The 27,296-nt window shown below is 35.6% G+C and overlaps 5 protein-coding genes and 1 pseudogene across 7 annotated transcripts; 5 read left to right on the top strand and 1 right to left on the bottom strand.

Moving 5' to 3' along the window:
- Positions 1-1,225: 1,225 nt before the first annotated feature.
- On the top strand, positions 1,226-1,808 carry LOC143599292 (uncharacterized). Its single transcript, XM_077077278.1, has 2 exons — positions 1,226-1,432; positions 1,509-1,808. Exons 1-2 carry the CDS (start codon positions 1,247-1,249, stop codon positions 1,698-1,700), a joined length of 378 nt encoding a protein of 125 aa, XP_076933393.1. The 5' UTR covers positions 1,226-1,246; the 3' UTR covers positions 1,701-1,808.
- Positions 1,809-7,441: 5,633 nt separating this feature from the next.
- On the top strand, positions 7,442-10,223 carry LOC143599291 (uncharacterized). The gene is made up of 6 exons (XM_077077277.1): positions 7,442-7,516; positions 8,695-9,412; positions 9,499-9,624; positions 9,708-9,796; positions 9,907-10,069; positions 10,123-10,223. Exons 2-6 carry the CDS (start codon positions 8,704-8,706, stop codon positions 10,221-10,223), a joined length of 1,188 nt encoding a protein of 395 aa, XP_076933392.1. The 5' UTR covers positions 7,442-7,516; positions 8,695-8,703.
- Positions 9,359-11,330, top strand: LOC143599297 (uncharacterized). 2 transcript variants are annotated; one of them, XM_077077280.1, is made up of 5 exons: positions 9,359-9,412; positions 9,499-9,624; positions 9,708-10,069; positions 10,569-10,831; positions 10,922-11,330. In XM_077077280.1, the coding sequence occupies exons 4-5, from the start codon at positions 10,730-10,732 to the stop codon at positions 11,306-11,308; spliced, it is 489 nt and encodes a 162-aa protein (XP_076933395.1). In that variant the 5' UTR covers positions 9,359-9,412; positions 9,499-9,624; positions 9,708-10,069; positions 10,569-10,729; the 3' UTR covers positions 11,309-11,330. The 2 variants fall into 2 exon arrangements, with proteins under 2 accessions (XP_076933395.1, XP_076933397.1); XM_077077282.1 differs by lacking the exon at positions 9,499-9,624 and having other exon boundaries at positions 9,369-9,412.
- A 102-nt stretch (positions 11,331-11,432) lies between these two features.
- On the top strand, positions 11,433-12,004 carry LOC143599298 (protein SWOLLEN 1-like). The gene is made up of 2 exons (XM_077077283.1): positions 11,433-11,484; positions 11,566-12,004. The coding sequence occupies exons 1-2, from the start codon at positions 11,439-11,441 to the stop codon at positions 11,994-11,996; spliced, it is 477 nt and encodes a 158-aa protein (XP_076933398.1). The 5' UTR covers positions 11,433-11,438; the 3' UTR covers positions 11,997-12,004.
- LOC143599290 (protein SWOLLEN 1-like) lies at positions 11,997-15,204 on the top strand (annotated as a pseudogene). The gene is made up of 7 exons (XR_013147274.1): positions 11,997-12,935; positions 13,054-13,159; positions 13,258-13,438; positions 13,541-13,608; positions 13,696-13,796; positions 14,383-15,062; positions 15,093-15,204. The product of XR_013147274.1 is annotated as a protein SWOLLEN 1-like (transcript).
- A 947-nt stretch (positions 15,205-16,151) lies between these two features.
- LOC143599299 (O-fucosyltransferase 29-like) lies at positions 16,152-20,143 on the bottom strand. The gene is made up of 9 exons (XM_077077284.1): positions 19,847-20,143; positions 18,886-18,976; positions 18,624-18,700; positions 18,234-18,322; positions 17,975-18,164; positions 17,648-17,829; positions 17,313-17,415; positions 16,901-17,229; positions 16,152-16,612 (listed from the first exon to the last, which is right to left on the bottom strand). Exons 1-9 carry the CDS (start codon positions 20,141-20,143, stop codon positions 16,252-16,254), a joined length of 1,719 nt encoding a protein of 572 aa, XP_076933399.1. The 3' UTR covers positions 16,152-16,251.
- Positions 20,144-27,296: the final 7,153 nt, after the last annotated feature.

Below are 27,296 nucleotides of genomic sequence, written 5' to 3'. Positions count from 1 at the left end.
CCCTAATTTGGGATTCTTATTATTATAAGTCTGTTTTGTATCATTGTATGCGTTTATCTGCACTCCAACTGTTTGATAAAATGCATTGTTCAGTGATTTTATCATTTAATTGTTCAACACTTCTGCAAAAATGTTAGAATCCCCAAAATCTCTGTTTTCCGAGGTTCAAATTGTTGCACTCGTAAATCGTGTGTCATACAGTGTAAACAAGAAGAGCCCGAGCTCGACTAGGCTGTCATTTCGAGCTTGGTCTGTGATTAGTTTTTAAGCTCAATCTCAGCTTGGGCTTAACTTGATTAGGCAATTTTATATGCTTGCAGTTAATTTTGTATATGTTTTTTAATTATAATTTTATGTATAACACAATATAAATATATATTGAAACTTGAAGGTATTAACTAACAAATTATATAAGCACTTCAACTGTTTGATAATGCGTTGTTTAAGTTTTGTTAGTTGTTCATTTATCCACACTACAACCGGTTGATAAAATACCTTGTTTAAGTTCTGTTAGTTGTTCATTTATCTGCACTACAACTGTTTGATAAAATGTGTTGGTAAAGTTTTGTTAGTGTTTTTATCACTTAATTGCCAACGCTTGTGCACGAATCTTAGAATCCCCAAAATCTTTGATTTTTTAGGTTCAAATTGTGGCATTCTTGAATTGTGTATAATAGGTTTAAACTAGCCTAGCCGAGCCAAGCCCGGGCTCGACCAGGCTTGAGCTCAGCTTGTTTTATTCTTAGAAAGCTCGAGCTCCCGGTCATTTCTAGCTCCATTTCCAAAGCTCGGGCTCAACTCAATTAGTTTATTTTTATATGGTTATAGTTAATTTTGTATATATTTTTTAATTATAATTTTATGTATAACATAATATAAATATATATTAAAAAGTATTAAATAAAAATTGTATAAGCAATAGGCTCGTTTAGGCTCGCCAGCCGGCTCGAGCTCGATAAGCAAAGCTTGGGCTTGGGGTCGCTCATTAAACATACTTATTTTTAAGCTTGAGACCGGGCTCAGGGTCGTACTTAAACATGCTTAATTTTAGGCTCGAGCTCGTTTAAGCTCGGCTTGTTTTGAGTTTTTTGCAAGCCGATCTCGAGTTTCTCGTGTGCGGTTTGGCTCAATTACACTCGTAATAATACAGACATGCTTAATAATGGCAGTTCATCTGGATTCTATAGAATTTGATGCTTTAATTGGTTTTGTCTCAACAATATAGGTAAAGTAGCAGTGTAGAAAGATGAACAAGAAGGAGGTATTCAAGCTAGCCAAAGGTTTCAGGGGAAGAGCAAAGAACTGCATCAGGATAGCTAGAGAGAGGGTAGAGAAGGCGCTTCAGTATTCTTATAGAGACAGACGTAACAAGAAGCGTGACATGCGTTCCCTTTGGATAGAACGCATTAACGCTGGCACTCGCGTACACGGTGTATGTTATGTTTCTGATCTTATCACATACATATATAAACAGATCATGGTTGATTAATTGTGGTTAATGATCTCAGGTGAATTATGGTAACTTCATGCATGGGCTTCTGAAAGAAAACATCCAACTAAACAGGAAGGTTCTGTCCGAGCTGTCAATGCATGAACCATATAGCTTCAAGGCTCTCGTTAATGTTTCACGCGCTGCTTTCCCTGGAAACAAGAACATGACACCAGCACCAAAGAAAGAAGGCCTTAAGATTTTGGTTTGATCACAACTCTTTCTTGTTATTCTTACTTTAAAAACCTTGTTTTAGACCTTTTGAAGAGTACCAAACACAATTTGTTACTCTATATGTGTTTTTCATAGTTTGATGACTTGGATGATTAAAAAAGAGTTTTTACTAATGTATTTCGTTTCTGTTTCATGTGATTAAGCTTTTGATGCTAGTCATGTTAGTAAGTGTGTCTATTATTTATACAGTAGACCTATAATCAAAAATAGATCTTGTGTTAGTGAACTTAAAACTAAAACATTGTTAAAATCATAGGTCATGGATGCAACCGTTTCGTAAATTGTGAAAATATGTCAGTCGGGATTAACCAAACCAGTGCTCACTTGTGCCTGCAAATGATGATCACATTTTAATCTTTGTGAATTGTACCTATCACTTGTGCCTGCAAGTAATCATATTAGAATTCCCTTATAAAACGAGCAAGTCAGCAAACAACCTTGTTTGGTGCAGACCGAAATATGTAGGCTCAATAGGCAGTTGACCAAACAGTTGAACTTTGCAAAACCAATAACCTAACCGGCATTTAACTGAAATCGATTGGTTTCATAAAACATGCAACTGAAGTGTTCAGTTAAGGTTCGGTTAGAGCCCAATAACGATCCAAACTGACACATACTTGTTTCTAGCTAAAATACAGTAGCTTTGACATAATAATCAAACTTTGACTTTTTAAGTCAAGTGGTAAATTTTCAACTTCAATATTGATCATGCGTATTCTTGTAACTTTTAATGAGGATATGAATATATGTTAGCATCTTACTGAATGACATACGGGAATCTGGATTTTTGTAGGCATGAAGATAGATATTATAAGTTGAACTATATCCTTTCATTTTGGTATAGGGTTGATTTCAATACAATTTGGTTATAAACTAATCGGTTCGATATAGGCTTATGGAATCCAATAACTATAAGCATTAAGCAAACAATAATTTTGAACTCATTTCGGGTTGTTACGAGATATAAGCCATCTATCAATTCAATATGTGAAATCGATTACTTTTCACATATTATGAACGCTTTTATGCGAATGCCATTTCTAGTAGTTATATTACTTTATGACATAAATAAACACTAAAAAATATGATTATCTAATACTTTGTATTTACAATCAATTTTGTTAGTATCTCATAATATTTTCAATAGACACATCCAATTACCCCTTTAAAGGGAGTGCAAGTGTGCAACCTAGGTGATATACTAACCGCAAGATAGTGACGACTTCGTTGGATCGTCTCATGATGCAACGATGATCGACAGTCCGAACAATGGATTCAACAAAAACAATCCACAAGTGGCCACCCACGTTTCAATGGTGAAAGACTTGAGAAACATGCATGGTTTATGTTTCCCCTGTACGACAAGCCTATATTGATTGATACCAATTCATAAGGTAGATTTTTTACTTTTTGAGTTGTTGAAGTACAAATGGGGCTAGTAGTTTTAATAAATGCCGTTCAAAAATGTCTTTTTACCAATATCTTTTTAGTAGATATAGTTGAACTATCTTTATCTTTTTTTACCATTCAACACAAATAAAAAGTTTCCTGATAGAGTTAACTGTCCATTAGATTTTTCTTTTGAAATGCCAAATTTACATAAAAAAAAGGACAAACAAATAATGGGAAAAATAAAAAATAAATACAACTACCAAGTACCAACCACCCAACCCACAATGTAAAGCCTGAAACATTACAATGGAAGATTTATAAAACTATATTTGCACCACCTCTCCCGATTAAGCAAAGAACATTTGCCTCTATTTTTAACTCAAAGAAATGAAGTCACTTTTATGTCGTTTATCACTTTGGCAATGAAGAACAACTTGTTATTAAATATCATGCCAATTCGAGCCAACCAAATTAACTAACACGTCGTCGTTACAATGGCGTTTACCGCAAGTCCTTCACCTATATTATTTATTATTTTTGTGTGTTACCAGGATGTTCTAGCAATTCTACCACCGAGCCTACATCACCAACCTTAGGAACCCTTTATCCAATCCAGGACAATAGACCAAACCCATCTAGATCTTCTACAATTCACCATAAGAGGTAGTGAAGATTCCTTACGTAACAATCAACATAAAACACAACCTTCCTCCCCAACATTTATCCCTCTATACAAGAATGCATCTTTCGTCACAATTTGATCTAATAGTAACCTCTAAATGAAACACTTTACCTTTATGGGGACTAGGGCTGTAAACGAACCGAACGAACACGAACAAGGCCTTGTTCATGTTCGTTCGTTAAGAAAATAATGTGTTCACGAACACTTACTGAACGAGATTTTATGTTAGTTTTCGTTCATTAAGGAAATTAATGTGTTCACGAACGGTTCACGAGCACAAACAAACACAAATAAAATCGGCAAAGCCTAGAGATTGAGACTGATGTAATCATCAATGTGAATAACGAAATCCTATAAACGAATCGAATGAACACGAAAAACGACATGTTTGTGTTATTTCATTTAATTTTAAAAGAACACAGATACTTACTCGAACAAATATTTATGTTCATGTTCGTTTATTTAAAAAGGGACATTTATGTTCATTTGTTTAAAATCTAAAGGAACATAACTGAACAAAGATAAACGAATACACGAACAAATGTAAATAAACACAAACAAAAATAAAGGAACTTAAATGAAAACACATAAATGAACACAAATTAACAAATATAGAACCTTTAAGCAGATGACTTATCTAGATAATATTTAATTATTTTCTGTTAATACATAAATGAACATAAATAAACGAACATAAGCGAACGTTCATGAACATAAATAAATGAACGGAACACGTGTTCATGTTCGTTCGTTTAATTAAACGAACACAAGTTTTTTGTTCATGTTCGTTCGTTTATTAAATACACGAACTCCCGCCGAACGGTTCACGAATAGTTCACTGAACGTTCGGTTCGTTTACAGGCCTAATGGGGACCCATTTGTGCCATATATCCGAATCAACTTGTTGCTGCTCGAAATTGTCCATCTCCCACCGAAGCGACTTTGTCAAGAAACTGTAATCAACACGTCCGTTCCCTTCAAAACCAAACATCACACATTTTGCTACATTGAAGTTGAAAATTTTTTTAAGGTAAAATCAACATTTTAGGTGACCCAGTCTAACATAATATATATGATTTAGTTTATCATAATTTTATGTACATAATAGTGATTATATAAATATAGAGTAAATATATTAAATAAAATTATATAAATAATAAACTTGTTTAGATTTATGAGTCTACCCAAGCTCGATAAATGAAGCTCAAGCCCATATGCTAAACAAGTTTATTTTTAGACTTAAGTTCGCGATCAAGCTTGGCTCCATTCAGGTTTTAACTGGCAGTGTATATTAGTAAAGTGAACAAAAGACAAATATCTTCCAAGGTTTTCTTGTGAATGGGGCGTGCCCTTTCTCCCTTTAAAACCTCCACGGCATAGGTGAGTTTATGTGTGCTTTTTTATTTCTTGCACCAATCGCATTCGCACAATTGTAACTCTTTTTCTAATTTTTTTCTTTTTATTTTTCTATGTGAAACTATTACACACTTTAAAGAGTTCGGTCGATAGAGCCCCTCCTATTTACGTAGCAATGACGTGACACTAAATTTTAACTTTTTAATAAAACTATTACATGTAGCTTAATGAGTAAACCTGTTACATGTATCATACATTTAATACATAAACCGAAATATCCACATAGATAAAATGTAATAAATATATTATAGTCGCTAAAAATCTATCAAACTCACAATCGGGTATGCAAAGCTCATTCTACCTTACTATAAATTCATACCCACCAAAGACACTTGCCTTTTATTTTAGTATATTTGGTTTTGATAATCATAATTTTGACTCGTTGGCCGATATTAATCCTAATTTAATAATAATAAGTTTTCACTGTCAGTCTCAACTTGCAAACTATTTTCCTCTACCAAAGTCTTTTCTAATTGGGCTCTAACCCAATTACTTTTTTTTGTGACGTGGACGCTGATATGACACAAACATTCGCAATTGTACAAGGTGGCAATCTATTTGGCACTCTCATCCTCACCTACACTTCCAGCTCCACCACCACCACCATCGCCGTCATCAGCCATCACCACCAACACCTGCCACTACCACCCTCAAAACCTCCAACCTCCAATGGTCGATAGAGATGATTAGCTTGGGAAGATAGACTTTCTTCTCTACTCATTTTGGAGAGCTAATATGACTTTTATCTCTTCCACCAAATTCTCCAGGAAGTCCTATCTTTCGAAGGACTTCTCGATTTGCTCCCCCTGACGAGCCTCCTCCAGCTTACCCGTCGGCCCTTTCCGCCTTCCTTAACAAGCCCTCGAGCCTCCTTGGCGCTGCCTTCCTAATAGAAGTCGCCGGGTTGACCCCGAAGGCTGAATTATGTGGTAGAGAACGCTATGCTATATCCGAAACGTACATAATCTAGTAAATAGCGTTATAGGCAAATGTAGTGTGGGTATGCCACTCCGTCGCTGTAAACCTGGGTGAGTAAGCAGAGTCCTTCTCGCTTTCAAGGAAAGGCCTTCTAACCTGGTAGACGATCAGATGAGAAACATGCACTCAAAAAGATTTTAGTGAGCCTACGACAACATTGGCTCTTTTTGTTTGTCTTTTTCGAACCAAACCTCATGTATGCGCATACAGAGTCTCAATGAACTAGACAATATAAATCTTATTGAAAACCCCCAAATTTGAATCTTGCCGGATAAATGATTTTGGTCAGAACCCTAGAATAACTTGCCGGATCTACCAAAGCTGCCAAAATCAACTTTAAGTCTTATCAGTTACCTTTAATATAGCCCTGATTACGAACAATACAGACCAAAAACCGAGTTACGTAACGTCCCCAGAGTTTTCACATGCCTTGTCGAAAATCACGAAATACCACCACAAACACTGTGTTTCCGCCACCTTCAGCCAAATCACACACCTTTACCCTTCACGTCTACAACCCCACATCGCCTCCAAATCATTAAACTTCCTCCCTGCTACATCCACCTCGCCAAACTATTGGTATATGGCGTGTTGAGACAGATGATACTTGCTGGTGGTAGCTAATGGAGTTTTTAGATCAAGATTAGGGGTTGACATGATGCGATTTGGTTGTGGTGGCTGATGGTGGCGCAGGTGAGATGGTGATGGGAGTGCCACATAAGCAACCACCTCATCAAATAACAAATGCTTGTGTCATGTCAACCTCCACGTCACCAAAAAACTAACAAGGTTAGACCTAGTTAGAATAGTCTCAATGAAAAAAGATAATTTATACATTAAGACTATTAAAGGAAAATTTTTAAATGTAAGATTAATATTAGCCAACTAATCAAAAGTTATAATCATTAAAATTCAATCTCTCTTTATTTTTAGTAGAATAATAATAACAATTATCCAAAGACTGAACAAATCACATATGAACAACCATTTCACACATGAACAAATCACACCCCGCCACGTGTACCCACCAAATGACCAAACTACCCTCACACCACACCAACACATAAAAACATCATGTACCACTCACCATCCTCTCTAGGTTTCATTTCACTCGCCACTTCATCGAACAAATTGACACCCAATTCAACTTCCAATAATCTTCATCCAATCCAATCAAGTTACTTCCAATTCAACCTTCAACCCACCAATTACCCCTTCTTTCGCGTCTTCAATTCGACCAATTTTGCAAATTATTTGAGCCCTAGAAGCAGAAATTGGGGGAAACGTTAATCGAACGGTCAGATTCAATCGCCGAATTGAGGGAGGTAGTGATACGGTTTCAATTTCTTCTACAGTTAATTGTTCTGGTAATTGTTTACTAATTGCTATGTTTTGTTTATTGGTGTTGGTGCAATTTTACTGTGGGTGAATTTGAGGAAGTGGGTTGTTGTAAAGATTTGCTTTTTAGTGTTTTTATGTGGAATTGGTGAGTTTGGGAGGTGGGTTTGGGTTGATTTTGGGTTTTGAGTATGATAAGTATGAAAACTAGGTTAAATTGTATTGACTGTTGTGTGCATGTTAAATTTGATTTTGGTTAATTGATTATTACTGGAATCGAGTTATTTGAAATGAAAATAGAATTGCATGCTTACTGTTTGTGACTTTGACTGTTTTTTGACTTTTATCATATAATTTGCTATCATGTATGTTTTGGTGTAAACAAGGGTTTTTTGACTGTCGGCCTTATTATGGTTTTAAATGGATATCTTTTGTTGCTTTGAAGCTCATAGAATGTGAGTTTTTGCATGCAGTTATAGTGGGAAAAAGGGTTTGGAGTTTTTGAATATTGTTAGGCTCTAGCTTAAACTTGAATTAGTTTTTGGTTCTTTAGCTGTGTGTTTGTTAAGTTTTTTTGAACTTGAGCTGAAGCTTCTACCCTGCAGTTATGTATAGTCATCTTACATGCGTCAACGTTTAAGCATTTTTCTATTTTCTTCCAAATTGGAACAAGGAGATTTAACTGCAAGTAAAGTTCCCTTTTGCATCCTTTTAAGCAGTGATTATCTTCTTCCAGATTGGAACAAGGAGTGCATGTAGCTAATGCAAGTGACTACTTTATTAATTAGATCTTTGACTCAGTCAACATGAATAGCCAGATAAATTTGAGTGATGTGTACTTGTGTAGTGATATTAATAGAGTATCTAGTAACAAAAATGATAACATGATTAAAGGAGAAATTTTTTCATGGCTTTATTGTTTTCTATGATTTTGAGGTAGTAAATACTTGAATCCAGGAAATTTGTATGTAGATGCTTTACAATCTTGCTAGGTCTTTTTATTCTATCTCTTGATCTTGAGGTGTGGATCAGATTTAGAAGTTTTAGTTTGAACATGTGTGTAGTTTTAGGATGATATTTGCTAGATCTCATTATATTAAATGTATATACATGATCTGTTTTTGTATATAAATATATCTTCCTTACTACTTTATTTAAACTCTAGAGATACTCAATGGATATTGATGACAATGATGCTCAAGACCAACATCTTCACATAGTTGAGGAAGAGAGCTCCAAAGTTTCTCCTGTATCCCCTTCATATTCTCTTCCCAAATTCGAATTTGATGATAGCTTACAGGGTCACTTAAGGTTCGATAATCTTGTTGACAACGAGGCTTTTCTTGAAATCACAAGTCAGGAAGATAATCACTGGATTGAGGAGTATTCAACTGCTGTGAAACCAACGCGGAAAAATGTATGGTCTGAAGCAACATCTTCAGAGTCGGTTGAAATGCTTCTAAAATCAGTTGGACAAGAAGAGAAAGTTTTAGAAGAAAGTAATAGGTACAGTAGCTTAACTAATGTTATGGATCCCAAGGGGACATTAGAATCAGTAGGTGTAGGTGGCAAAAGCAATTCTTCTGTTGGTGAGGAAACACTTGATAAGATAGGTGATGATGTAAGTCAGGAAGCGAGTAAAATACCAACCGAATCTTTAGCTAATGAATTACAAGATGGAAACGCAGGCTCCTCACAGAATGTTGAAAATGCTAGTGACGTGTCAAAAAACGAGTGTCATAACGACCCTGATAATATTATTGAGAGCAAAGAGAATAGTATCGATAGTTCAATCAACAATGACACTGTTGCTGAAACTGTTGTTTCTGTTAATGAGGAAACAGAAAATGGTGTTGGTAGTGATGTCCAACGTGTTACTTTAGGTACTAACATGGCTTCTTTTCTTCACACATTAACCAATTTGAGATTAATATTTCTCGTAAATCATTACTAAGAGTGTGTTCTTCAGCTGAAACTGCAGCTGAAGTTATCTTAAGTAAGGATGATACAGCTGGAAATACGGATGTAAATGATGATGGAGCTGCTGATAGCTCAAAGAACGCTGATTCTAATATGGATGTTCTAACAGACGATGGTATATTAATTTATGATTATAATTATAAATGTAGATAACAGTGATATTATTTGAACTAATTTTTGTTTAATTGTTTTAATCAGTTGTGGCTGCGGAATCGAGTAAAGTATCATCTCTTGACACAACTGATGGTGTGCAGTTACCTCCTGGAACTGCTGTTACATCTGATGTGGTACAGAAGACCAACCAAGATCTCCTATACTTGGGGTCAGTTTATTGTCGGGCGATCATAAAGAAAAAGTAGAAGTGGGATCAAACAGTGAGGAAACTTCCCAGAAACAGGCCCCAGAAGTTGAACAGGGCACAGTTTCTGATGGTGCTGAAAAGGGTGTACACTTTAATGCGGGCCAAAGGGAACAAACAGGAGACGCTGACTCAGCAAGGCTTCTGGATCCTAAGGAATTGAAGACAGGAGAAGATGGGACGAAACCTCTAAATCTATCAGGTGATCTTTATTTTCTTTTCGTTAGATATAATAAATGTTTATATATTATACAGGAAAGAAGTGCATTTTATATACTAGTGAAGGCGGAATTTTGCATATAATTGCTATACGATCCGCGTTTGATGATGGAAACGAATGGTGCTTTCAAACATAAGTTTGATTAGATTATAAATAGCAGGAATCCTATTAAATAAAAAAAACCCGCCTTCACTTCTTTTTTCATACCGTAGGATGATGGAATTATATAAAAGAATGCAAAAGGCTACATAGTTGTAAAAAAAGTGGCTGTTTTTAAGATTATTAAATGTTAGGGTACTATAACATTTTTGTTCACAGACGTGCGTTTTGAGATGGTCACGTAATAGAAGTTTTGAACGATAAAACATTAATAGGTTATAATACGATTTACAAGGTTATTATGGATTTATGCCGGATCAAATATGTCCAGATACATGTTCTTTTGTGAATACTATCCTGATTAGTTATCTGGCTTTTGCAGTTAATAAGCCAGATCAGCAGCAGAGTTCGGTTGATGTAGATGGTTCATCTGGACGCGACACTAATCCTTCTTCTTTGGATAAACCTCAAAGTTGTTCTTTTTCAGACACAAAAAGCATTGAACTTTCTCAAAGTGCAAAAGATGATCTCACCAAGGGTTCCATGCATCATAATGCCACAATTTCAATTAGTGACACAAACGAAGAAAAGAGTTTTACTTTCGAGGTCAATGCAAGTTCAAGTCAAAATCTTAATTCACCAGTGGTAATCAATTTTTTATTTTTAGTTTTGTGCTTTCTTTGTTTCTCATTGCATTATAATCTAGCAACGTTTTTTTCATTGACTTTTGCTTAGAATATGGTGTCATCTGTTAGCTCTCATGGTAACCAGTTAGGCCCTATTAAATTGCATGAAGATTCTCCAGTTAGTCAACCACCTAACACCGCCGCCACTGAGGCAGGAGCCAAGGGAGTCCCTGCACGAAAACCGAGAAGAAAATCAGTCGGGACAGAAACCACTAAGCAAACAAACAGCTTGAAAGAGAAAATGCCTAGACGATCACGTAAAGCAGAAAAATCGGCTCCATTGCTAACACCCCCGGTAACTGCACAAGCTAGTCCAGTTAGCAATCCAAGGCCAGGTGACATGGCTCCTGTTTCTACATCAAATCTACCGAGTCTGAATAACTCAACCCCTGGATTCCATCACTCGTTTACCGACTCTCAGCAAGTGCAGCTGTGAGCACAAATTTTGGTATATGGATCAGTATGTAAGTACTTACACTTTACATACATATGCATAACTGCATTTTTGCATATACACGTGTGTCTTTTGGTTTTTTATATGCATGACTGAATATTTCAGATCTGGAATGCCACCTGAAGAGCCTCATATGATCGCTGCATTTGGGCAATCTGGTCAGTCTATGTTACAGTTTCTGTTTATTATAATATTTGTGGAAAAAACCAGATATCTCATATTATCACATGTTTTTGCAGATGGTGAAAGGAGAGCCTGGGAGGCTACTTGGCACGCTTATCTAGAAAGGGTTCGTGGTCACAAGGCCCAGCCCAATAACCCTGGCCCAAGTACTCCTAACCCAGGAGTTAAAGTAAGTTCTGCTCAAAGCAAAATTCTCCCTGGTGTTTCTTCACCGATTGCCAATCCCATTATTCCAATTTCGTCTCCTCTTTGGAATATTCCTACCCCTGGTGAGGCATCACAGTCGAATGCTATGCCCAAAAGTGAACTTTTTGGCCCGTATCAAACTCCGGGGTTGCAGAATTTTCCTGGACATAACCCTATGTGGCTATCTCCAGGCCCGTTTTCTGGTCAATGGGTTGCGTCTTCACCAGCTGCTTCTTTCAATGCTCGTTTTTCTTCATTGCCCATTACTGAGTCTGTAAAACTAACCACAGTTAAAGAATGAGGTGTTCCAAGTATACCTATTATTCCTGTGGGCCCTAGTGTTCATCCAACCGTTTCTCCTGTGGTGTCATCTGGTCAAACTTCAAGTGACCCAAAAAGCAGAAAGAGGAAGAAGGTTGTTGGTAGTCATGTTGCAACATCGGCTGCCTTATCGACACCTGTTCCCATCTTTCCTAATTTTGTTTCAACTATACCTTCTGCATCTACCCATGGCCAGCCTAGCCATGTGGCCCGTGTTGACCAAAACATAGAGAAGATTGTAAACAGAGAGAACACTTAGAGCAAAATCGAAGAGTCGAAGGTTCAAGCAGCAGATGCAGCATTGCATGCTGCTGATGCTATCAAACATTGCCAAAATGTATGGAGTCAACTCGAAAGTCAAAAGAGTTCTGGTCTGGTTTCAGACGATGAAGCAAAGCTAGCGTCTTCAGCTGTCTCAATAGCAGCTGCTTTGTCTGTTGCTAAAGTGGCTGCAGCTGCTGCTAAAATTGCATTAAATGTTGCAGAACAAGCCAGATTAATGGCTGATGAGGTAATTTTATCAAACAGAACTGAAACTTACGATCAAAGCAGCACTACTTCAATCATTTCTGCCGCTAAAGAAGCTGCTCGTAGGAGAATCGAAGCTGCTGCTGCTGCTTCAAAACATGCTGAAAATCTAGATGCTATTGTAAAAGCTGCTGAGCTGGCAGCAGAAGCGGTATCACAAGCTGGGAAAATTGTTACACTTGGTAATCCTTTGTCTATAAGAGAATTGGTTGAAGCTGGTCCCGAGGGTTACTGGAAGTCTCCTCAGTCCAGTCAGCAGGGTCGTTCTGATAAACAGAATGTTGAAACTGCTCTTAAAGATAAAGAAAATTCGGATATTGACCATGACGTTCCTCAAAGTACTCCAGACACGTTGAAAGATAGCGTCATTAAAGAAGGTTGTCTAGTTGAGGTAAGGGAGTTGGATTATAAATTTTCAGATGTTTACTTTGCAATATTACACTTGTGATGTTTGGTAGTTTGTTTTAAAGCACTATGCGTATTTTATTATCATACATTTTTTTTGCTAGGTGCGGAAAGACGACAAGAAGAAAAATGCCTGGTTTACAGCAAACGTATCGACTTTGAAAGATGGTAAAGCGTTTGTTTGCTACACTCAACTCCAATCAGATGATGGTAATACCGTACAAACAATCTTTTATGAATATTCGACATAATGTATATAGTTGGCATGTTTTGTATTTGTTTAATCATCTTCCTACAAAACCTTTTAGGGTCAGGGAAATTACAGGAGTGGGTCCCACTTGAAGTTGAGGGAACCGAGTCACCTAGGATACGCATTGCTCATCCTATAACCACCATACAGTCTGAAGGCACTAAAAAGAGAGGCAGAACAACCCTCACAGATTATGCTTGGTGCAGTGGGGACCGAGTTGACGTGTGGGTCCAAGATTGGTAAGCACTTCAACCAATTTCAACTATATTTTAAACCAAAAAAATGTAGCTCTTAATTAAAAGTTTTATGTTTTTGCTAAATGTGACGATACCATTATGTAGCTGGCGCGAAGCAGTTATTGTGGAGGCTAATAAGACTGATTTAACTTCTCTAACCGTTCAATTTCCTGGTATGTATGGTTGTGTAAAACAGCCTTCAATTTTTTTTTAATTTTTAATAAATGTGCTGAAATCCTGGGCCCCACCTTGGCAAGCAGAGCAAGGAGAGACATCAGTTGTTCGATCTTGGCATGTTAGGCCGACTCTTATATGGAAAGATGGCAAGTGGTCTAGTCTGAAGGGGTCCCACTCTTCAGAGGTAAGACAATCTGTGTATTATTATTATTATTATTAGGGTATTGAATTTTAAATTCCAATTTCCAACTAATGGTTATTGGCCGATAAAATCCTAACTGAGTTGATCACCACTTGTGATCCAAATTAAAAAATTTTTTGGCTCTCAGTGGTCCCCTGTTAAAAAAAAAACTTAACGGCCTTAACATTTTTCCGAATTTCAACTGATTTTTAGGGCTTTTTATCGGGAAGGATGATACGACTATACGAGTCAATTGATGTAAACTTAGCTCGAACTGATGCTCCTAACGACTTGATTTTTAATTGGAAGTTCAAACACCTGATTTGAAGCATTAGTCAAGCCGTTTGGAGTATCGTTTCGAGTTAAGTTTTATATCAATCGCCTCGCATCCTCTTTCCGAATAAAAGACCTAAAAAATAAGTTTGAAATTCGGAAAAAAGTTAACGCCGTTAAGTTTTTTTTTAACGGGGACCACCAGTGGCGATAACTCAGTTGGGATTATTATCGGCCAATAGCCTTTAGTTGGGATTATTAAAATCCAATATCCCTTATTATTATTAATTTTTTCTAATGAAATATATGGTTACAGGGTGATACGCCACATGGAAAGCGGCATAAGGTTGATGGTAACCCTGCTGCAGAAGGTAAAGAATCAAGGATTATTCCTATATCTTCACAAGGAATATCAATTGATATAGGCAAAGTTGAAAGAATTGAAAACAAAGACACTTTTAGAACAAACAAAAGCGATTTGCAGAAGAAACAATCGAGGGTTGTTTTTGGTGTTCCTCAACCCGGGAAGACACAGAAGTTCATGGATGTGAGCACGCATCGTGTTGATGATAAAACCAATAGTAATAATAATAAACCAAATGATTCAGTCAAGCCTGGAAATTATTCAACGTCTCAAGCATCCGGGGCCCGCGGGTCAAAAGGTAATTCTAAAACCGATGCCAAAGAAAAGCAAGTTGCAGAAGTAAAATCCAAAGTTACCAAGACTAGAAAACCACCCATACCCTCGGTCAAATCGTTGACTCAAAAGGACAAGTCAAAACCTGCTAAACCCACTTCACATGATGAAAATTTGTTGGGTCAACCGAACGTGATGGATATTGACTCTTCTAATACTGAGGATGCAAAGGAAACTGCAGCATTGAAGGGAAGTAAAGTAGAAGATAAGCCAACTTCAGAAACAGAACCACGCAGATCAGTTCGTAGAATCCAGCCAACATCAAGGGTAAAATGCTGTTTTTTGCTTATGTTTTTGAGGTTTTGTTTGTTTTCTAAACCGTTTTTGAGGTTTTGTTTGTTTTCTAAACCGAGTGTTTTGAGCATTGTTTCTTGTAGTTATTAGAAGGGCTGCAAAGCCAATTGACTGTTTCACATCCAAGCCCAAGAAGCCACAAGGTTACATCAAAAGGTAAAACACATTTTACACAATTTGAATCGAGCCAATAAAATATTATTTTTTTATATAAAATATATATATATATTTTTTGTAACAGGGTGTGGCTAAGGAGATCTGTTAGACGAGGCGGGAAGGGGTCCAACTCCAGTGTTGTGTGTAAATTAAGCCGAGATTTTAGAACTAGAAATGATTCCGGTTACAATAATAATAAGCTTTAAAAGCATGTCGTTAGCTTGCAGAAGATGTTCATATATTTTCCTAACCAGATTGCTCTGTATATCGTTGTTTCTATGGTTACAGACAGTATCATGCTTATGCTGTAGTTCTTAAGATGATAACCATTCGTATCGAGTTATTACAGGGTTTGATTTATGTGGTTGCTGTATGCTTCTGTTGCCTGTTTAGATAACTTGTGCCTTGAAGTAGTTCGAAATCGACTTGGTTTGTAAATGAGCCGAGCTTGGATGCGTTATGCTTTTAACATGTCTTGAATTGGACCATTTTTGTGACAAGTTGTGTGATCCTACTTAAGGAACCAGAACGCGTAAGGTAGGAACCAGTTTCGGGTATGGTCAAGGATTTTTCGGATTTTTTTCGGGTTGGGTTTGGAACCAGGTATTTTGTGCACCTCTAATCCTATGTGTCAGCGGTGTGTCATGTGATGTTTATAGGCTTGGATAACATTAATATTGTGTGTGTATGCATATGTATCCATGTGGGGTGTGTAGTAGGTGTGAGGAATTAATATGTATGTGTGTATGCATGTGAGATGTGGGATATGTATTATATAGATACATATCCCAACTGGTCTTATATTCATAGTTTGAAGTCCATCAAAAAGTCAACTTTCTTATACACAATTCTTTTCACACCCTAATGACACCACAAGGGCAAGATGGACATTTAGAAAAATATAAATACAACACTGAGCCAGCTTTAGCTCAAGATAAATCAAACAAAACTCAGACCTAAAATCACCATTAGAATTCTTGCTACCATTAGTCAAACCAAAAGGTCAACACCATCCTTATCTTCTATTTATGATGATGATCATCCTTTAACTTCAACAAAACCTGCATTTTCTAAATTTTGCACATTATGCACGCCTTGATCTTCTTCATTACGCCCGTATTCAGATTCTGCTTCGGGCGAGCTTGTTAAAGTTTGGTTTTTGAGGTGGTTTTTGTCAAGATCAGAAAACTTGAAGGGCTTTTTGCAAATACAAGTCGAAGGGAATTCAAGGAATTCGCCACGGCTCATTTTTAGCTCGTTTGGTTCGCCTAAAAATCCTTGTTGGGCCGCTTTCACCTTCTTAGCAAACGATTCCCATGACATTTTCTCACGTTTAAGAAACAAAGCGTTAAGCTTTTTCGCATTCGGTCGGATGGTTCTTTTGTGCCCCATGTACCTCCTTTTGAATGCAACAAAAAAGAGTTAGATGGGCTATTAACCAAATCAATATTCAAGTAAATTGAATAAGAGTATTTTGGTCATTTCACACAAACAGACCAACACGAATACTTTAATTTAGGCAATAAATGGCCGGCGTATGAATAGATTCATTTAGGTCGACCCTGTATAAAAACATCACTTTTCATCCTTAACTTCTAAAAATACTCATTTGGTCCCTACAATTTCTCAACACAATCATAAAGATTCAAACTTTAATAAAAATAAAAAAGGTTTTCTACTTTCATACCTTCGGCCCGCAAGAATTTTCGCCATGTTTCCGTTATTGTTGGTGACAAAAACATCACTTTCATCACAAACAATGTAGTCAATAGCCGCAAGCCGAGACGAATATGGAACAAAAGGTTCAAGTTCTTCATTTGCAAGCATCTCTTTGGTGTATAAATTTGGAAATAATTCTCTAAGAGGCTTTAAAGTTTCTTCCCCACCATATATTTCACCCGATGCAACATAAAGATACGTGTTATTTTCAAAACCAAGTGCTCGAAGCATTAAGCCAACTTCATGAGGTGTCAGAGGACATTTTCCTCGCTTCCGCTCTCCATCAGGACTTGTTTCCTAATCAAAAAGCTTATTATTAATAATGTCGCGCAAAAAAGATAACTTTTTTTTTAATATAAAAATGTTTATAACAAGCTCACAGGTAATGTTGTCCATCTTTTCCTGATTTCACCGAGGTCATTTCTTTCTTTATCACCACCACCATAGTAGCAGCCCGAAAACGCAAGCATATCGGGCTCAAACCTGTAAATCAAATGAAACGGGCCATGCAGGTCAAACAGGTTAAAAGCCAACCAATCGGTTATTCAAACACTTTTAAGTTCCTCAGTCGAGTTATTCAATGCGATGGTTTTTATTACCATGTTACCACATTAAATAATCATTTAACACAAAAAAGGTGGACACATCTGTTAGTGGGACAACTCGACCCGGCCTGTTTAGACACGCATAAAAAATTACCAATATAGTAACAAACCTTAAGTGTACTGCAATGAAGCGCTGGGCCATTTTTCGCATTTTTATAACGATTTTCTGACCAAGGTTTTGTATCGGTTTAGTAAACCGTAAAGCGTGATAATTGACCCTACAACGCATTCGTTGTAGCTCTTCATCAAGATCATTAGCAAGCCTATAATCAAACTTTGTTAACTGAACAGCCTGCATATAATACACATCACAAAATAAGTAAAATAAAAAATAATATGGACCAAAAAGTGTTTCGGGTCAACCCGACACTTTTAGCCCGTTATCCACTTTTCCACCTATAGGATGTACATTAACTTGAATTTAGATAATATCTTACAGGTCTCTTCACGAGTATTGGCAGTACTTCATCAAGGTAAAATTGAGGTTCTGATTTCCGTGGGACCCGCATTGTGTACGGTGGTTTTTCAAGTGATCTCATGATTTTTTCGGGGACTCTTTTGACAACGGGCACCTCCTTTGCGAGATAAGATATGAACCAGTCGACATCAAATATGTTGGCAAAATCACTGCACATTTAAACAAAAAGTTATGGTAAATTCAAGTACGTTAAGAAAATAATATCTTTAATCACTTGCCTATCATCCTTCCAATACGAGTGATGATCCAGCTCGGGAATCACTAAAGTCGCATTTAGAATACGTGCAATGACTACAGCATCAGTAATCTGCATGAAAGAAATTTATTTAAAAAAAAAAGAAAATAACTTACTATTTCAATATAAACCATGCTAGACGTGTGAATGTATGCGCAACGCGTTACCGATCAAAATGGGTCATTTTTATTATGGGTCGGGTCGAATTGGGTTGACCCAAAAACCAGTTTGTCATTCTTTTAGTCATAAAAATAATTCAAATCTTTAAATAAAGTGACATTTTAAATACACTTTAAGTAACTTTCAGCCCGTTTGATCCATCGAGCCCGTTTGACTAATCTGACCCGTTTGATTCGAGAGTAGAAATGTTTACCCCTGTTCTTTGTTGGTTCAATCCACCACTTGCAGCAATTAGCAGATAACCATTTGAAACCAGTTGATGATTATGAGCTGCACATGTCATAATTATAAAAGTTATGTAATTAATACCACAAAGACAAAACTAACAACTTATGAATGCTTTTCAACATAAATTCCTTAGCACCATGTGTACTTTAAAAAAGTGAGTAATTATTAGTGTCAAATTAGAGATAAATATTGTAATTATTATTAAACTTTAAGAGACTTACACTTACTTGCATAATCAGGGCTTCTCTCACTGCATCCATAGTATGATTTTGAGAATTTGGATTCCCATATGTCAACTTGTACATCATTTAACCGGTCCTATGTTTAAACAACAAACCTAACACGTACTTTAATATCTTGCAATATGTAAACAATCCGGATTCAAAGGTATCACATTTTCAAGAAATTACAGATCTAATGACAAAAACTCAAGAAAATAGATACTCAAATAACATTGCTAAAATCATGGTTGCTGAAGTTGCTAGGCGCTGCCAAGTCGGTCGACTAGGGAGTTGCGAGTACTTGACCTAGGCGGGGACTGCATAGTTGTAAAAATCACAGTTTGGCCAAAATCGGTCAAAATTGAAAAATCTTATATATATAATTTGGTACATATATTTATATTTGAAAAATTACATATAAGTTACAATCTGATTAATCCCTACCCCACAGCTCGACTAGTGCCTAGCGAGTCCTACAACACTGGTGGGCAGTGCTCGAACACGGTTAATTCAAATAAATTAATTTTCAGGATTTAGGAAATTATAACAAAATACATGAATATCGATAAATAGTAAAATATTTCAGAATTTGATATTAATTCTTTAATATCATAGACACAGTAATAATTTAATTCTCGTCTTCCGATGTATCTCCGCAAAAAACAACGAAAATCAATAAAAATACGTGAAAAACAGCAAAAATTCGAGTTGGACCGACTCGCTCCGAGTTTCGGCCGAGTTGAAGAAACTCGCCTTGACACCCTTAGTACTCAACCGCCTATACCAATTTTTCGGCTAAAATTATACCATAAAAAGATTAAAAAAAAAAACACCAAACAAGATGAAAAAAAAGTTAACATAAAGCTAGATCTCTCACACATATCATGACAAGTATTCATGTATGTGTGAGTGTGAGAGATAAATCATAATTAAATACAAGAAAGAATTTGTTTCATTTTACCACCACCACTTGTTTCATCTTCTTCTTCAAGAGCCTTCGTTTAGCAACAACTTTATGTGAACACCATTCAAGATCAGAAGCCACATGCCCAGTTAAAAAAGACATCAAACCTAGTACAAACAACATCACCCCACACACCACCGTCCATGAGATCCGCCGCCTCTGTCCGCCACTACTGTCCGTTGGTGTCCATAGCAAACAATGATGAACCTCAGCTGCTTGTTTATTGTTATTATTATTAGCCAAAACCAACACTCTTCCGGTATATATCCAAGATTTAGCTTTAGCTTTAGCTACCCCCATTGAACAACAATAATATTATTGTGATGTTGTTGAACTAGTTTCATAACCTCTTGCAACAGTTTATAGATGAATGTTTTGTGGAGTTTAAAGGGGTTTAAGTAACGGGTCTAACGGTGCTTTTATTATTATTATTATTATTAATAAGTGGGAGTTTTAGAGAGAGAGAAAATAATAAGAGGAGAATGTTGAGTGAGAGAGAGAGAGAGAGAGAGAGAGAGAGAGAGAGAAAGTGTGTTGGATTATGTGATTTAAATGATTACGTAAATTAATCTTGCAGTGGGGTCCAGTGGATTGTAATTTGTTTATGTCTAGTGCGACATGCTTGCAGGTAATAACGGATTAAAAGATTATTATTATTATTATTATTATTATGATGGTGGGACTAGTTCTCACTTCTCATTCTCCACTTTGTGAGATGTGAAATCAAACCTAACAAAATAACAACCCAAATATTGTATCACACATATTGTTTTTTTCTTTTTGATTTTTTGGTATATGGATTTTAAATAATCTCAACCGCTATCTTTTGGTTGATGCCAGTCATAATTGATAAAATGGTTGGTGATAGCTCTACCTTTTATCATTTTTTTTATCAACGAACTATGATTAACGAAATCCTAACGTCGTTGGTAACTGATTACGTTGCATGCTTGCGTCTCAAAACTTAATTATGTGGCATATAGGTGGCGTGCTTATGTGGCATATTGCACCACCTTTTTAAGCCCTCTTGGGTGATATTGTTATAAGGGGATGGTGAGAGGAGGCCAGTTGGTTTGGTGCCTGTGTGATGTTGTGAACTTGTGGTTTGTCAGCTGGTTAAGGGCTGAGGTGCATTGGCGGATCCAGCATACAAACGGGTGGTTCCCCGGAACCACCCGAGTTTCGAAATAATAGTGTACGGATATATAGAAGACGCGTAGGAACCACCTTATAAATTAAGAGGGAACCACCTAAAAAAAATTCCTGGATCCGCCACTGCTGAGGTGGATGGTGCCACCCCTTTAACACTTGATATGGTTTTTGGTTTCATTATTACCCTAGGTTGCTAATAAAGTTTATATGGTAAATGGATTTTATTAAAAGAAAATCTAATGCGGCCCGTACCAATATACTACTACCATAGCAAACCAAACAAATACATTCCGTAAGATATTTGATACCGATCACATCCCTAATTCTCATTGTCCACTTTTATGAGGTAGATAAACAATTACGACACCACCCAATATTATTCGTTTTACTCATATACAAATAAATTTGAATCAAAATGTGGGATTTATCCAATTTGATTTTTCGAGTATAGATATTTCTTATGATTCAGTGTTTCTCTCGTAAATGAAATAGACCAAAACAATGTGAGATTTACTCATAGTGTTACATTATGAGCACCCTCGTTGGTGGTTAAATGTGGAGTATAAAAGTCGAATCAAAACATATAATATGAAATAAATTAAATTAAATTATAATTAGATACGCTATATCACAAGTGTGTTAACAAGTTATCACAATTGATTGTATGTGATGAGCATGTGATTGTATTCAAATATAACACTTGGACCATGTGGTGACGATTAATTTCAAAGGAAGTTATAGCTACAACATGCATTGTAAACCGAAGGGTCAAGTTCAAACTTAAGTGACATGTAACAAATATGAAAAATAATTAATTAATTTATAAAAAAGTAAAGCGCAATGGAAAACATAAAAAGCCAGATGTTGATAAATGAAATCAGTGTTGTAGAAATCGCTAGACACTAAGCAGCTGATAGGGTAGGGATTAACGATCAGTCTCGATTCAAATATGTAAGTTTTCAAATATATATATATGTGCCAAATTTATATATAAAATTTTTGACTTTGATCAAATAACGATTGATCAACGATTAGTCGGTGGGATACCGACTAGCGACTTGTCGGACATTAATCGACGCCTAAACGAGATTTTTACAGTCATGTATGAAACAAGTCATCTATACTCCTCAAAATGATCAAAAAAATATCTAAATAATAATATTTTTTTAATGACCAACGAATAAAGTCTGGTTACCCGGGTAGCCAAATGCCGAATAGTAAAAGGCGGTCCCATACCCCATATGCCCCCAATTGCCAGCCCTGGGTAGCGCAAGCGACCAAGCCCGACATCTCCCGTTCCGGAGAAAACCACCGCCCAAATGCCCATTGCGATAACCCGTTGAAATTGAAATTGAAATTGAATTTGAACTTGAGACCTTGTAGACTTTATCTCAAATCTTTACTTCCGTTCCAATACCAGTTGAGCTAAAACTCATTAGCTAATAATTGAATTTAAAAAAAAAAGTAGCTAACTGAGCTAAAGCTTATTGGCTTATAATTGATTTAAGTTAGTAACTTTGTTTTCCACTAATAAAGCATATGTTTGAACGTTTAGCTTTAAGTACATTTGGATAATTATTACCCACAGTTCAATATTGATATTGGTGAGATTTTTTTAAAGAAATTTGGAAGTTTGCGACCAGCATTGCAATAAGAAAATCTGTCGCTTTTTGAGTTTTGACCATTGCCCGTATATGTACAAAACCATCTGTTTAGATTTTTGCTTTAAATATTGGTTTAAAAATCAAATTTTATATCATATAAATATACACCTACTAATTCCGATAAACACTAGTTTAATAAATATAAATAGTGTTGTGTTAAAATAAGAAGTTCGATATTTTTTTAAAGGTTAAGAAGGAGGATGTTTTAGATCACTATTTTAATCTTAAAATTCACTTAATTTAATCTCAAAAACCCACTTAATATAATCACAAAATCCACTTACATCTTCACCCATCTCTTACAACCACCACCACAACCGTCACCCACCGCCACCACCTAGCCGGAAAATTTCACCGGAAAGTTGCCAGAAATTTTCACTGGAAAGTTGTCGGACTTTTTTGGTCGGAAAAGTCGTCGGAACTTTTTTGGCTGGAAAGCCGTCAGGAATTTTGTTGGAAAGTCACCAAAAAATAGTCATCGCTGGAAAAAACACAATGGAAAAACATTATGAAAAACACAATGCAAAAAACACAATTGTATAACACAATTTTGTAAAACACAGTTATCGTAAAACACAATTTGTAAAAAACCCCACTAATTTTTTTATTTTTATATAGCAATTTGATATTCCTATAAAAGATAAAAAAAACATCCGTTATTATGCTGATTTTATTTTATTTTTTAAATGTCGTATAAAAAAGTTATGGTTGTGTTAAAATGATATGGGAATGACATGTGAAGAAGAAATTCAATAAGGTAGCGTTTGGTATGCAGGAATGACAGAAGGAATGAAATGATTCATTGCGTGGGAATGAGAAAAGTAGTGTTTGGTTGCTCAATGAAATGGAATCATCCATTACACATGGAATCCCATTCATCAAAACCATTCCTTCCCAACCCTTATTTTTTTTATTCCATTCCTCCTTCACCCTACTTTCTCAACAACACCACCACCTAACAACCACCACCACAACTACCATCAGCACCACCGCTACCTCTGCCACCACCGCCGCCACCGTCACCACCATCTTACCACCAGCGTTACCATCGCCACCGCCGTTGCCAACAATGTTGTGACATTCGTCAATTTCGGGTCTTGTTTGTATTTGTTTATTATGTAAACCAACCCGATTTGTAAATCGAAGCTTATGTTATAATCAAAATGATGGATTTATATTACAATATTGTTTCACACTTGTTGGGTCTTGAAAACATCCTACCTTTATTTTTATTTTTATTTATTTATTTATTTATTTATTATTATTATTATTATTTTATTGTTTTGTGTTTTTGTCTTGATCCATTTTGCATGAAAACTCTTGTGTCTCACACCCATATTTGACCACCAACATTACCCTATATATACACCATATTTCCTCTTCATTTTCCCTTGCTACAACTCCAAACAAAAAAAACTCTCTCGAACATCAAAGATTCAAGGTTATCTTCTTAAGTGTTCTTGAAGGTTTTTAGTCTTTCATCTTAATTAGTTTATGTAGCCTTATTAATACTTGTTTATGGTTGTGCAACACATATATAATATACACCCCTTGTTTACCTTTGGTAGTTACTTCTCCGATTCTGGTCGGTGAGATTTCTGACCTCATAAGGCAAGGCTTCATGGAGGACTTCGTGTCCTTGATATATATACATCTATATAACTTGTTCATACATATTAATCTTGCTTATTTTAGTTTGTTGGTCATGTTTACAAGTTCCATGGTTATGGGTTTTTAAGAGTCTATGCTTCGGTTTAACCGTAAATAGCTCTAAACCGTAAACCAAACTTTGTTACTAGTTTTGTTAAATAATTGTTTAAACATACTTATTGTTATATCTAAGTTTCTAAAATCATTTTTACAAATTCTATGGTTATGGGTTTGTAGAATCTTACCTCGGTCTTAACCCGAAACACGATCCGAACCGAAAACGAACTTTTGTTTAAAGACTTTATTGTTAACTTTTGGTTGTAAAACTTAAAGTATTTTTTTTTTATTTGTACATTATTATACAAGTTCTTTAGTGTTCGGACATGTGGAAACCAAACCGATTCTTACTCGCTTAAGACACACAAGTGTGTTTTTTTTAGCCATCAAGACTTGTATATTTCTTTAAAAATAGTTACAAATTGATTTTTAAATATTTTCTTAAGTACTTGGAAATGTTGGATCCAACTTGATCTCATAACAAAGTTTGGACCGACAAAACCGAACACTCGCTTAACGTGCGTTGTTAGTTCTAAAACAATGGAACTACATACTTGGTTAAGTCTTATTAAATTTTATTGAGTTATCTCATAACATTCAATATTTTGGAAAGTTGACTTTGGGTTTGACCAATTATCAAGACCCGAACCGACAACCCGAACACTCGATAAAAAAACCCTTTTTAGTATCTTTATTCCAAAGGGATTTGCATTCTTGCATTTTATCCACCTTATTACTTAACATAGGTTAAGTAAATATTAAGGTTAGATACTTTAACCCGGTTTCGAGCAAACTAACATTTTTAAAGGGTTATTATTATAAATTCTTAAATAGTTACATTTTAAAACCTTGAACTTTAACTATTTACATTTCTCAACATTTATTTTGTTTAAAGACCTTCAAGACAACCTTTCTAAATTCAAGACTTCTTTTCTTTTTAGGCATTGTGCGTTAAACTCGTCGGTCCGACAAATCTCCAAATTATCATCTTTCAAGTTTACTACTTGAAGGTGAGTACTTCATATCCCATTCTCCATCTTTTATTTTGGGGGTGACATTTCATACTTATTCAACAAAATGCTTTATATTTGAATCTTAAACCACAAACGTAGTTGTATACTTTACCTAAATAATTGCTCGATTTGGTGTTCTATGCTTATATGCCTATGTGTTTATCGCTTTTGGTTGGTGGAACTATAAAATCCTAGACTATTTGGCATCCCCTTATAGCAAGGTGTCGTTAACGTAATGTAATTAACGATAACTATAAAATCCTAGACTATTTGGCATTCCCTTATAGCTAGGTGTCGCTAATGTGTTTAGAGATATCTATTTATCCAAATTACCACTTTTATTTATCGTTTCGTATGCAAGTTTTGTGGCTATCTTTATTATATACTAATATGATTAAACTTATGAATTGCTCACCAACCTTTGTGTTGACAAACTTTATTTTATGAAATGTTGCAGGTTTGCATCTTGGTTGATTTATGATTTTGAAGAAAACGGCATCAAAGACCTTAGGATATTAGTAAAAATGAACAATATCAAATTTGCCATATTTTGTGATATCTTATTTATAGTTATTTTATGGATAATTGTTATGTGACATTTTCGATGTTGTGAAATGAAATGAGTTTATTAAATACTGTCACTTTAATTAGTGTCATGTGCTTATGGACAATCGTTACACCTCGGCATGTTCCGTCGCCCTTGGTCGGGGTGTGACAAATGTCGTTATAACCATTGCAACGATTGTCACCGTCGCTGCCTGACCGTCACCGTCGCTGCCTGACCATCACCGCCGTACCATACTACCACTTTCGTTGCCTGACCACCACCACCACCGTACCATACTACCATTGCCATCACTACCGATTCTACCACCACCACCCCTACCGCCTGACCACCGCCACCACCATTTTCGTTGCCGGAGCTACCACTATCGCCGCCATTGTAGGGTGTTTTTTTTAATTTTATTTTTATTTTTTTATTTTTTTTGTAAAAAGTATTTTGAGATGAGTGCTTTTATTATTTCTATTTCATTCCTATAATTTTTTTTAGATACCAAACAACATAAAGTAATAATTTATTTTAATCTCATATGTTAATCAAACATGATAAAGGAATGTAATGATCCATTTCATTCCATAGTCCATTCCATTCCCCCTTCATTCCATTACCTCCAACCATACATACCCTTATATTTTGAAAGTGGTTGTGAGTGAAGGAAAGAGAAAATGTATAAAAAGTATTATTTAATTGAAATGGAGAGTGAAAATAAAGTGAGTTTTAGTGTAATTTTTGGTTTGAAGATATGGGTGAGATGATTAACTTTAAAAGCTCTATATGGACCACACAATCATTTAAATGAGTATAGAGTATGTGACTGAGATTAAATCTGATTAAAAATGAATTATGAAAGAGAATAAAGATGTGTGATGATTACACTAGTGTAAACGTTAGTTACATCTATATAAAAAGTTGATATGTGTGAAAAAATATTATAACTTTTTTACGTATATGTAACCTACATATTACATATATGTAAAAAAAATTAAAAAAAAAATTTGTTACGTCGAATTCTTTCAAGTTCTTAAAACTCAAAGTGGTTATTCAAATAAACCAACTTTATATCTATATATTAGAATGACTAAAAAACATCACAGTTTAGAATATGTTATTAAACACTATAAACATGTTACACGACATGATATATATAACACGATCATTATCACATATTTAGTGACACGACATGGCATGACTCGAAACGTTTAATACAATAACAAATAACAAGATAAAACAAAGATCACCAAATATATATATATTAAGATCTAATAATATCCTTCAAGAACAATCCTTAACAATTTTTAAACAATAGTTAATAAAAGTCTTAACTAACAACACATAACCTACTAAAATAAGTGACT

This window comes from Bidens hawaiensis, unplaced genomic scaffold (genome assembly GCF_021521415.1).
Source record: "Bidens hawaiensis isolate Kalapana, Puna unplaced genomic scaffold, B.hawaiensis_p1.1 tig00051768_1, whole genome shotgun sequence".
Classification (NCBI taxonomy): domain Eukaryota; kingdom Viridiplantae; phylum Streptophyta; class Magnoliopsida; order Asterales; family Asteraceae; genus Bidens; species Bidens hawaiensis.
This window is presented reverse-complemented; position numbering and strand designations above follow the sequence as displayed.